Source organism: Salvelinus fontinalis, chromosome 6 (assembly GCF_029448725.1).
Source record: "Salvelinus fontinalis isolate EN_2023a chromosome 6, ASM2944872v1, whole genome shotgun sequence".
In the NCBI taxonomy this organism is placed as follows: domain Eukaryota; kingdom Metazoa; phylum Chordata; class Actinopteri; order Salmoniformes; family Salmonidae; genus Salvelinus; species Salvelinus fontinalis.
Genome location: NC_074670.1, coordinates 16,568,242 through 16,581,078, shown reverse-complemented (window position 1 = coordinate 16,581,078; position 12,837 = coordinate 16,568,242). Strand labels below are relative to the sequence as shown.

The 12,837-nt window shown below is 45.1% G+C and overlaps 2 protein-coding genes across 3 annotated transcripts in view; both read left to right on the top strand.

Moving 5' to 3' along the window:
* The first annotated feature begins 4,422 nt into the window (after positions 1 to 4,422).
* LOC129856669 (transmembrane protein 100-like) lies at positions 4,423 to 5,930 on the top strand. Its single transcript, XM_055924408.1, has 2 exons — positions 4,423 to 4,730; positions 5,070 to 5,930. The coding sequence occupies exon 2, from the start codon at positions 5,327 to 5,329 to the stop codon at positions 5,753 to 5,755; it is 429 nt and encodes a 142-aa protein (XP_055780383.1). The 5' UTR covers positions 4,423 to 4,730; positions 5,070 to 5,326; the 3' UTR covers positions 5,756 to 5,930.
* Positions 5,931 to 8,836: 2,906 nt separating this feature from the next.
* The window catches only part of LOC129857169 (C-Jun-amino-terminal kinase-interacting protein 4-like), a 29,176-nt gene continuing 25,175 nt past the window's right edge, over positions 8,837 to 12,837 (top strand). Inside the window, exons 1-5 of one of the 2 annotated variants that reach the window (XM_055925162.1) lie at positions 8,837 to 9,006; positions 9,252 to 9,297; positions 10,026 to 10,402; positions 10,559 to 10,753; positions 10,945 to 11,065. In XM_055925162.1, the coding sequence (XP_055781137.1) occupies positions 10,304 to 10,402; positions 10,559 to 10,753; positions 10,945 to 11,065 (415 nt within the window). In that variant the 5' untranslated portion in view covers positions 8,837 to 9,006; positions 9,252 to 9,297; positions 10,026 to 10,303. The remainder of the gene's footprint in view (positions 9,007 to 9,251; positions 9,298 to 10,025; positions 10,403 to 10,558; positions 10,754 to 10,944; positions 11,066 to 12,837) is intronic. The other variant, XM_055925161.1, reaches the window with a different exon arrangement.

The window sequence follows — 12,837 nt, the reverse complement described above, 5'->3', positions numbered from 1 at the left end:
ACTTTGTCAAAGAATCATAATAACCAGGACTTTACAATGATGGTGAAAACTTGGGGAAATGTTGGGGTTAATTGGGTTAAAATCTTCCTAGAAGTCAGAAAAACATGACTTGGGACGTTCCAAAATGGGGATTTTCAGAGAAAACAACTAATTTAATTGAATGAAAACACATTTTTACCATGGTTTAGTTTAGTTACAGCAGTATGTAACCCAACTGTTTAAATGTAGTGTTTTTATCAAAATGTACACACAATGTCACAAGGACATAAAATGCATTGGTAGAACAACCTTTTACATATTTGGGTTGGGACGATCCCGAATTGCTTCAATAATCACAAAGGTTGGTAGAATAACAGTATGGAGGAGATAACTTTTGTTATTTTGATGTGGATGTGTGAGTTGACAACATTTGTTCCTCCTATGCCTATACTGTAGGCCATGTATAACCATACCTCTTCCTCCTGTCCTAATTAACCCTTACATCTGATTCTTACCTGTTCCCATCTAACTCTGTCAAAAGAGGATTTTCTCTTCCCTATAAATATACCCAGTGAGCTTGTTTATTGGATTACCACTGCCCCGCCCTGCTCCAGTCTGAGCCAATTACCACACCCCATCACTCAGATAATTACTACCCCCCCCCTCACAAAAACAATCCCTGGCCTTTGACCTTATCTGGACATACCCACAGGCCTAGTGTTAGATTCCTGACCTGGACATACCCACAGGCCCAGTGTTAGAGTCCTGACCTGGACATACCCACAGGCCCAGTGTTAGATTCCTGACCTGGACATACCCACAGGCCCAGTGTAGATTCCTGACCTGGACATACCCACAGGCCCAGTGTAGATTCCTGACCTGGAGATACCCACAGGCCCAGTGTAGATTCCTGACCTGGACATACCCACAGGCCCAGTGTAGATTCCTGACCTGGACATACCCACAGGCCCAGTGTAGAGTCCTGACCTGGACATACCCACAGGCCCAGTGTTAGATTCCTGACCTGGACATACCCACAGGCCCAGTGTAGAGTCCTGACATGGACATACTCACAGGCCCAGTGTTAGATTCCTGACCTGGACATACCCACAGGCCCAGTGTTAGATTCCTGACCTGGACATACCCACAGGCCCAGTGTTAGATTCCTGACCTGGACATACCCACAGGCCCAGTGTTAGATTCCTGACCTGAACATACCCACAGGCCCAGTGTAGATTCCTGACCTGAACATACCCACAGGCCCAGTGTAGATTCCTGTTCTGGACATAACCACAGGCCCAGTGTAGATTCCTGACCTGGACATACCCACAGGCCCAGTGTAGAGTCCTGACATGGACATACCCACAGGCCCAGTTTAGATTCCTGATCTGGACATACCCACAGGCCCAGTGTTAGAGTCCTGACCTGGACATACCCACAGGCCCAGTCTAGATTTCTGACCTGGACATAACCACAGGCCCAGTGTAGAGTCCTGACCTGGACATACCCACAGGCCCAGTGTAGATTCCTGTTCTGGACATACCCACAGGCCCAGTGTAGATTCCTGTTCTGGACATACCCACAGGCCCAGTGTTAGATTCCTGTTCTGGACATACCCTCAGGCCCAGTGTTAGATTCCTGTTCTGGACATACCCACAGGCCCAGTGTAGAGTCCTGTTCTGGACATACCCACAGGCCCAGTGTAGATTCCTGACCTGGACATACCCACAGGCCCAGTGTTAGATTCCTGACCTGGACATACCCACAGGCCCAGTGTAGAGTCCTGACCTGGACATACCCACAGGCCCAGTGTAGATTCCTGACCTGGACATACCCACAGGCCCAGTGTTAGATTCCTGACCTGGACATACCCACAGGCCCAGTGTTAGATTCCTGACCTGGACATACCCAGTGTTAGATTCCTGACCTGGACATACCCACAGGCCCAGTGTTAGATTCCTGACCTGGACATACCCACAGGCCCAGTGTTAGATTCCTGACCTGGACATACCCACAGGCCCAGTGTTAGATTCCTGACCTGGACATACCCAGTGTTAGATTCCTGACCTGGACATACCCACAGGCCCAGTGTTAGATTCCTGACTGGACATACCCAGTGTTAGATTCCTGACCTGGACATACCCACAGGCCCAGTGTTAGATTCCTGATCTGGACATACCCACAGGCCCAGTGTTAGATTCCTGACCTGGACATACCCACAGGCCCAGTGTAGATTCCTGTTCTGGACATACCCACAGGCCCAGTGTAGATTCCTGTTCTGGACATACCCACAGGCCTAGTGTAGAGTCCTGACCTGGACATACCCACAGGCCTAGTGTAGAGTCCTGACCTGGACATACCCACAGGCCCAGTGTAGATTCCTGACCTGGACATACCCACAGGCCCAGTGTTAGATTCCTGACCTGGACATACCCACAGGCCCAGTGTAGATTCCTGTTCTGGACATACCCACAGGCCTAGTGTAGATTCCTGACCTGGACATACCCACAGGCCCAGTGTAGATTCCTGTTCTGGACATACCCACAGGCCCAGTGTAGATTCCTGTTCTGGACATACCCACAGGCCCAGTGTAGATTCCTGTTCTGGACATACCCACAGGCCCAGTGTAGATTCCTGTTCTGGACATACCCACAGGCCTAGTGTAGAGTCCTGACCTGGACATACCCACAGGCCTAGTGTTAGATTCCTGTTCTGGACATACCCACAGGCCCAGTGTAGATTCCTGTTCTGGACATACCCACAGGCCTAGTGTAGATTCCTGACCTGGACATACCCACAGGCCCAGTGTAGATTCCTGTTCTGGACATACCCACAGGCCCAGTGTAGATTCCTGTTCTGGACATACCCACAGGACTAGTGTAGAGTCCTGACCTGGACATACCCACAGGCCCAGTGTAGATTCCTGACCTGGACATACCCACAGGCCCAGTGTTAGATTCCTGACCTGGACATACCCACAGGCCCAGTTTAGATTCTTGACCTGGACATACCCACAGGCCCAGTGTAGATTCCTGACCTGGACATAACCACAGGCCCAGTGTAGATTCCTGACCTGGACATAACCACAGGCCCAGTTTAGATTCCTGACCTGGACATAACCACAGGCCCAGTTTAGATTCCTGACCTGGACATAACCCCTTTTTGTGATAGTAAAGGCATCTGCTGAAACTAACGGTTACTGATTTTTGTTTTTACAGTGACAGCTCTAATTCTGAATTTCCACCTCAGACCTACCCAGCATCAGTGTGCCATCATGTGTTTATTTTAATGTAGGCTGTAGTGTTATTTTGTTTCCATCAGGAGTGTGACACTAAAGACGTGGGGTGAAAAGGCAGGAGTAGACTATCAACGACTTGTAAAGAGCAGAATCAACAACCTCTGGGTCATCAAGACAGTTGCTTTGTGAGAACGTGTTAACCATAGAAAGGTGTTAACCCATGTTCACAGTAACCATTGTTATGTAAGGCTGAAAAGTATCAGTGGTCAGGCCTTGGCCCCAAGTCAGAGCAGGACCGTCGATGCCATGGCCCAGTGAGACACAGGTGCTGGTCCGTGGAGATAGAATCATACAAGTCTGAGCCCTTTGGGCAAACACTGGGGGAAAATCTCAGATGGAAACATGGCATTATTATATGTGCTCCATGGTTTCAGATCAACATTGGCACATTTCTGGGAATGTCAGTTTGTTCGTAAACAGTCGTACTAGCTACCGTGCCAGGAAACCCCTCCGTTACACAAGCAGTTCATTGAGTCAACGTGTGAGTACATCTGTCTGTCTGTGGTAGGGATGTCTTCTGGTCTTCAGACAGACGGGAGCCTCATTCTGTGGCCTGGGAAGAGGATCATCCTGGGTTCTTACTGACACATATAGGTAATACGGCTGAACCTCCGTGACCTCTCCATCTGTGTCACAGGTCTGCATTTGTAAATGACCTCCCAGTACATTATGGATAACAACATTCAGGCTGATGATATATTTTTCCTGACCGTAGCAAACCGCAAGAAGCAGTAAGTACACTGAAAAGCATAAAAACAGGACGACTGTACTCATAAAGTCTCATTACCTCAGGGTCAAAAAAAGCAGCTATAAACCTAAATATTTTTCCACAGGGGTGGAAAAAGATGTTCTGAGGCTTTTTATGAACACACTCAAATTCACCGTTGCTAATGTGGTTTATTTTCAGTAGAAGAGTGCAGAAAGAGCACTTAAAGAGAGGAAGTGATATTGGAAACAGGGGGAGGGAAACCTTTTAAGAACTAGAAAAAACATAAACTCTAAGTCTACCCAAACAATGCCTTGGTGGGACCCAACCCAAACCTTCAGAGAGAGAGCGAGGGAACGAGGGAGAGAAAAAGGAAGGGGTCCTAGATAAATACCAGTTAATGGGTCATAATGAGGCTTAACGACAGACGAGACCTTCCTACTGAATACAGAGAACAGCAGAAACAAACAAATGATAACAACAATCATAACAACTGCGTCCGCCTCCGTCTTTGTAGGCGTCACATGATAAAGGTGACAAGCAATGAGTGGTCTGCTCCCATTTCTTTAGAATCTCCCCACAGAGAAAGCCAACACAGTTTGGCCTTTACTGAAGATGACAAAACCCTTACATTTGGGCTCTTCAGTAATTTAATGATTTTCATGAATGTAAAGGACGTCCACAGACCAACATTTTACACACCAACCAATGTGCTCTTTGGTCCAATATTGATAGGAAGCCACTGAGGTGAGTATTTATTTTCACTCAAATTAAATCGTTTTCTTTCTCTTTAAAAGCAGTTTTTTTTTCTCTCTCTTTATTTAATGCTTGAGTTAAAGCTGTAGAGTCATATGATATTGATTAGGGGCTTCTAAAGCCTGATATAAACACTGTAAAGACAAATACGTCTATATGAAGATATCCTGAAGCGATAAAAAAAAAAAATCCTTGGTTTGTTACTGGTTGTTGTCACTGATCAATTTCATTATATTGCATCACGATCATATCATTCAATAGGAAAAACTGTACTGCAGACAAGATGAACACCTCCATCCATGTGCTTTAACTGACTACTTTGTGTCCCAGGACTGGACACAAGACTGGACACGAGACTGGACACGAGACTGGACAAGAGACTGGACACGAGACTGGACACAAGACTGGACACAAGACTGGACACGAGACTGGACACGAGACTGGACACGAGACTGGACACAAGACTGGACACAGGGCACAAAGCCAAGAGCAACAAAGCAAAGAGAAACATACAAAAGGAGTAACAGAGATATGTACAGAAGCTACTAACGGAGTACGAAAGAGACATCTAAAAGATAACAACAAAGATGGACACCCTGGATCCCTCTGCTCTCCCAGGTGCCAACACCGCCGTGACCTATGACTCCAAATCAGAGATGGTGACCCTACCAGGAGGTGTTGTCTCCGTGGCAGGCATCACCGTGATAACCGGGGGCGCTGAACTGTCCTGTGGCTCCTGCATGCTAGCCTTTGGTGTTTGGGGCACTCTGATTGGCCTAAGCGTGGTTGCCCTGGGAATCTGGGACCAATCAGTGCAGGTCGGGGGCCGGACCTCGCACCTCCTGGGGCTGGGATTGGTGGTTCTGGCTATCAGTTTTGGGATGGTGGGCAGTGTGGTGGGCTTTCGCTTCCTGACGAAGAGGAGGGGAGATATAACGAGGGAGGAGAGGGAGGATGGGAAGGTGGTGCTTATAGGGGAGAGAGGGAGGAGTGTTAAAAAAACTGTGACTGTGTAAAAAAAAAAAAAAAAAAAGAGGGGATGAGAGAAATACGTTTTCAAGTTATGATTATTGCACATAGTGGTCTGGCTGTGTTGCACACTGTCACACTTTAGTATTAGTGGAAGAACAGTCATGTTTTATATGTATGTTATGAATTTGTTCCACACCATAAAAATTTATTTTGGTTGAGTAATTTGAAGATTAAATATTTGACAATCTCTGGCTCCATGTGTAAACGCCAATTCTTCCCCTCTTGTTCTGGTATCACATAAACAGACCTTTATCTCTCTCTCTTTTCCCTCCTCTTCATCTTTCTCAATCTCCCTCTTCAATCTGGGTGGAATGCAACAGGAAAGTGTGACGATGAGAGGTTTCCTGTGGAAAACAAAACACAATTTTCAATGTGATGCAAGTAGTTTAGAAGATTACTTTTCACATGGTCATTGCACGTCACTCTTCATTAGTTAGTCAGACAGGCACACCGTTTGTAAAACATTGCATAACATTTCCATTATCAAATAAAATAAAATCAAAGTTTCTTGGTCGCATATACAGATTTGCAGATGTAATCGCAGGTGCAGCGAAATGCTTGTGTTTCTAATTCCAATAGTGTAGTAATACCTAGCAATAATAATCCAGAAGAAAAATATATATACTGTACATGATTAGAATACACTATATACAGTACTAGTCAAAAGTTTGGACACACCTACTCATTCCAGAGTTTTTCTTTATGTTTACTATTTTCTACATTGTATAATAATTGTGAAGAAATCAAAACTATGAAATAACACATATGGAATCATGTAATAACCAAACAAGTGTTAAACAAGTCAAAATAGATTTTATATTTCAGATTCTTCAAAGTTGCCATCCTTTGCCTTGATGACAGCTTTGCACACTATTGGTATTCTCTCAACCAGCTTCACCTGGAATGCTTTTCCAACAGTCTTGAAGGAGTTCCCACATATTCTGAGCACTTGTTAGCTGCTTTTCCTTTACTCTGAAGTTCAACTCATTCCAAACAGTCTCAATTGGGATGTGGTTGGGTCATTGTGGAGGCCAGGTCATCTGATGCAGCACTCCATCACTCCCCTTCTTGGTCAAATAGCCCTTACACAGCCTGGAGGTGTGTTGGGCCATTGTCCTGTTGAAAAACAAATTATAGTCCCACTAAGCGCAAACCAGATGGGATGGCGTATCGCTGCAGAATGCTGTGGTAGCCGTGATGGTTAATTGTGCCTTGAATTCTAAATAAATCACAGACAGTGTCACCAGCAAAGCACCCCCACACCATCACACCTCCTCCTCCTCCATGCTTCACGGTGGGAACAACACATGCAGAGATCATCTGTTCACCTACTCTGCGTCTCACAATGACACGGCGGTTGGAACCAAAAATCTCAAAGTATCTCCCAAGAGATAATATGATCTCCCAAGAGAATTCTCCTCGGTTATAGTCACAGCCGTGTACATCCCCCCTCAAGCCGATACCACGACGGCCTTTAAAGAACTGGACTTTATGCAAACTGGAAACAACAAATCCTGGGATAGGGCAGTGTGCAGTGCAATGGTGATTGCGTCGTCCATGGATTTGTTTGGGCATATGAGAATTGTAGTGAGTCTAGGGTGTCGGGTAAGGTGGAGATGATATAGTCCTTAACTAGCCTCTCAAAGAACTTGATCTTTCATCCTATGATTATGATGGAGGGTGGAGTAAAGGAGTGAGTGTGTGTGTGAGAGAGAGAGAGAGAGAGAGAGAGAGAGAGAGAGAGAGAGAGAGAGAGAGAGAGAGAGAGACAGAGATATATACACTGAGTGTACAAAACACTGAGTGTGCTCTTTCATGACATAAACTTGTCAGGAGTTAGGAGTTTTTCCTAGCCACCGTGCTTCTACACCTGCATTGCTTGCTGTTTGGGGTTTTAGGCTGGGTTTCTATACAGCACTTCGAGATATTAGCTGATGTACGAAGGGCTATATAAAATAAACTTGATTGATTGAAACTGACCAGGTGAATCCAGGTGAAACCTATGACCCCTTATTGATGTCACCTGTTAAATCCACTTCATGTCTCAATTGTCTCAAGGCTTAAAAATCCTTCTTTAACCTGTCTCCCCTTCATCTAGGCTGATTGGATTGTGCATGTGTGTCATTCAGAGGGTAAACGGGTAAGACAAAAGATTGAAGTGCCTTTGAATGGGGTATGGTAGTAGGTGCCACGCGCACCGGTTTGAGTGTGTCAAGAATTGCAATGCTCAAACGTTTCCTGTATGTATCAAGAAGGATCCACCACCCAAAGGACATCCAGCCAACTTAACACAAATGTGGGAAGCAGTCGGAGTCAACATGGGCCAGCATCCCTGTGGAATGCTTTCAACACTCCATGCCCCGATGAATTGAGGCTGTTCTGAGGGCAAAAGGTGTTGCAACTCAATAGTAGGAAGATGTTCCTAATGTTTTGTACAGTCAGTGTACATACAGATAAATGGAGCGAAAGACACACAAGAGACAAAGACAGATGTGTGTTTGTCTCCATCTGCTGGAGAATGTACTGTACTCATTCTTCATGCCCTTGCTAGCAATACTCAAAACTAGTTTCATTGTCTATAGTTCACGCAAAGGCCTATGAATTGCCTAAGAGTACTGAGTTTCACTGGCACATTTCCTTCACTTCCCCAAACCATTTGTTATTACGGTAGTAACTCATGTTATGTAGAAAGGAAACCTTTCCTGCAATTTCAGCGCATAGTCAGCAGGATTTTCTGTAAAAACACAACCTGATCTGGTTAATCTAGTCTATGGAATGACTGCTGTATATGAAATTGGATACCTGGCCACGTCTTTGCAAACATCTGATGGTTTTCTGCGGATGTTCAGTTGTTCACATAGTTATACTGTACTTGATTAAAGGGTGAAAGGTCATATGTGAAAAATTCAGACAGGTATTAGAGAAGGTCACCTGACAAACCTTCAGTGTTTTCATCGTCACGTGTCATTGTTCAAGTTAAGAACTTTTTTTTCCTCCCTTGAAAACAAGACCAGCCCATGTCCCGCCTCTTGTACACGACCGTTGGACACTGCAGACAGTCTTATCACCCCGATAGGCCAGAACAGGAATTCGATCAAATGAGTCGCAATTAAACTACACCCCCTTCTTTAAACTCATTTTAGGAGTAATTGATATCTTCTCCAAAGTGAACTACTGGAATATTACCTGTTTCAACAAATGATATACAAGTTTTGGGAAATAAAGAGACTCAAAGGTGAGTTAACATATAAAAAGACAGAGTGAACGTTTTGGTGCAGTTCTCCGAAGTACAGTAGGCTAAACAGTTGTCCAAATGAAATGAAGGTGATCTCGTAAGATCTATAAGTCAACATGTTATTGCACTTTAGGCCGGCTAGATCGAGTTGGTGTTTATTGCTGAGGCTGCGTCGTCGATTATTCTTTGGACGTCCGTGTGTTGCTGTCATTCAATATCTCGTGTGTGTGTGTGTGTTTTTGTAGTACATACAGTACCCAGCAACACAAACTACCAATTCAGCAACAGGTGGTAAGTGTTTGTAGAGTCTGAATCGTTTTGGAGGACAGATTGCATAATAATCTGACAGTTATTTTAGAATAACAACACACCAATAAGAAGAAAGAAACCCCATCAGTGATATACATATCCAGGGACAAGGCTTGCCAGACGTTGGTCGAGGTTACTTGGGATCCACTGCCTGTAGGTGTGAGGCCTAGACCAGGGTAGTGGGTACTGTCATGTGTTTTGATCCCCAGTTAAGAGCCTGGTGGTGGCAGGATGACGGATCTGTGAGGAGGACAGGTACGCCTGCTAGGGCAAGTCATGTTGGGAAACACCCTAAGTCGGTGTGTGTGAATTAAAAGGAGTAGGCTTACTAACCGTGAATGGAGTCATTTTGCTTAGTAATACTAATGTTAAGTCATTCTGATTCTGCATACTGCCAAGTCACTTGTCTAAAGGCACAACCTGTTATTGGAGAGAGCAACAGACATATGTAAAAGTAGACAAGATTCATAGTGTGAATAAAGTAACTAACTCGATACACACTGTATCACTTCTATGTCTAGTGTTCACATTCTGTCCCTCACAGTGAGACACAGGAAACTAAGAGAAAGGGAAACAGATGATGGTGGTTTGATAGTTATAAAGGGGTTTTTACTTCTGAAAATAGTCATGTAGTATGTACCTGCAAGCCTATATTTCCACTGACATTGTAGAAATGATTCTGATTCTGTGTTTTTCTCTCTCTCTTTCAGAATGGGCACCAACCCCTCCCCCCCAGACATCAGCGTCAGCTAGAGCAGAGGAAGAGGCATTAAGGAGAATAGGGGGGTCATTTACTGTAGAAATGGAGCAAGGACCATGTACAGTAGAGATATGGATGAAATGGGAGTAGACATGAGTGTGAGAGGTCTAGATAAACTAGTTGGGTAGGTATTTATATATAAGAGGAAGAGGTGTATTGACAGACACAGTTCACATACTCATATCAGCTGAGACCCATTCGCTTATAGACAGAGAGAGACAGAGAGGGATGGAGTGTGGAGAGAGTATCCTGTGTGGGTCTGGGGAGCTGGATCTGGACCCTGATATTGTGAGTGAAGAGGCCGGGAAACTGTACTCAGAACTACAGGTAAACACACATCACATCCACCTCTCAACTGCTTTCTGTTCTATCGCCCCTTTCCTGCTTCTCTTTCTCCTCGCTGGCTTTTCATTCCTCTGTCTCTTCTCCATCACCACCCACACTCATCTAATGCTACCCCCCATCCCTCCTTCCTTGCTACAGACAGTGATAGAGACCCATGGCGTAGGGGTTGTGGAGTCCCTGGTGCCCATCCTTGTATGGGTCCTGGAGGGCCTGGCCAGCTGCAGAGCCCAGCTCAGAGAGAGGGAGGAGGAGGCCGAGAGAGAGAAAGGAGAGCGAGATGAGCTGTTGGAGAGATACCAGAGTGAGAAACTACTGAGGAGAGAGAGCCAGGAGGTGAGAGGGGATGGAAGTGTTTATGGATTATATATATATATATATTTTTTTTTATGCTAATGTGATATGGAGTCAGGGTTTGGGATCAATTCCTTTTCAACTCAGTGAATTCAGGATGTTGATTAAGATGCATAAATAAAACGTTTCATATAGTTTCATTCATTTTAATAAATGTTTGTTTTTGCATTTAGCGGTATCTGGAGTTGGATGACCAGATTGAGCAGGAGCGGAGGACGATGAGGGGAAGAGAGAAGGAGAGAGAGAGGAGGGAAAAAGAACTGGAGAAAAAGGCCAGAGAGCAGGCTGACCAATGTAAGTGTCTGACTGGGTCACCCCGTACTGGAAGAATACTTATTCTTTAACGAGTCGGACGCAAAGTATTTACTTCAGACGCCCGACAAGGCCCTCATCTCCGTCATTTGCAGGAGAAATAGACAAAGATATCGGGGACGTAGGTCTGGGTGTCTTGTAAGGATCCGACGGCGAGTGGTTAATCTGCCTTTACCATTGTACGTTGGCTAATAGGTTCAATCATTTGATAATAAAGTAGACAAACTATGGGCATGTATATCCTACCAACGGGACATTAAAAACTACAATACCTTATGTTTCACCGAGTCACAACGACATGAATAACATACAGCTGGTGGGTTTTACACTTTTTCGGCAGAATAGAACAGCTGCCTCTGGTAAGACAAGGGGTGGTGGTCTGTGTATATTTGTAAACAACAGCTGGTGCAAGAAATCTAAGGAAGTCTTGAGGTTTTGCTCGCCTGAGGTAGAGTATCTCATGATAAGCTGTAGACCACACTATTTACCAAGAGTTCTCATCTATATTCTTCGTAGCTGTCTATTTACCACCACAAACCGATGCTGGCACTAGGACTGCACTCAACGAGCTGTATAAGGCCTTAAGCAAACAGGAAAACGCTCAGCCAGAGGTGGCGCTCCTAGTGTCCGGGGACTTTAATGCAGGGAAACATAAATGCGTTTAACCTCATTTCTACCAGCATGTTAAATGTGCAACCAGAGGGAAAAAAACAACTCCAGACACAGAGACGTGTACAAAGCTCTCCATCGCACTTCATTTGGCAAATCTGACCATAATTCTATCCTCCTGCTTACAAGCAAAAACTACAGCAGGAAGCACCAGTGACTCGGTCAATAAAAAAGTGGTCAGATGAAGCAGATGCTAAGTTACTGGACTGTTTCGCTAGCACAGACTGGAATATGTTCCGGAATTCCTCCGATGGCATTGAGTACACCACATCAGTCACTGGCTTCATCAATAAGTGCATCGACTATATCGTCCACACAGTGACTGTACGTACATACCCCAACCAGAAGCCATGGATTATAGACAACATCCGCACTGAGCTAATGGGTAGAGCTGCCGCTTTCAAGGAGAAGGACTCTAACCCGGAAGCTTATAACAAATCCTGCTATGCCCTCCGACGAACCATCAAACAGGCAAAGCGTCAATACAGGACTAAGATTGAATCGTACTATACGGGCTCCAACGCTTGTCAGATGTGGCAGGGCTTGCAAACTATTACAGACTACAAAGGGAAGCACAGCCACGAGCTGCCCAAGTGACACGAGCCTACCAGACGAGCTAAATTACTTCTATGCTTGCTTCAAGGCAAGTAACACTGAAACATGTATGAGAGCATCAGCTGTTCCAGAGGACTGTGTGATCACGCTCTCCGTAGCTGATGTGAATAAGACCTTTAAACAAGTCAACATTCAGACGGGTTACCAGGATGTGTACTCCGAGCATGTGCTGACCAACTGGCAAGTGTCTTCACTGTTTACATGTTACATGTTTCAATCAGACCACCATAGTCCCTGTGGCCAAGAACACTAAGGTAACCTGCCTAAATGACTACCAACCTGTAGCACTCACATCTGTAGCAATGAAGTGCTTTGAAAGGCTGGTCATGGCTCACATCAACACCATTATCCCAGAAACCCTAGACCCACTCTAATTTGCGTACCGCCCCAACAAATTCACAGATGATGCAATCTATGTTGCACTCCACACTGCCCTTTCCCACCTGGACAAAAGGAACACCTATGTGAGA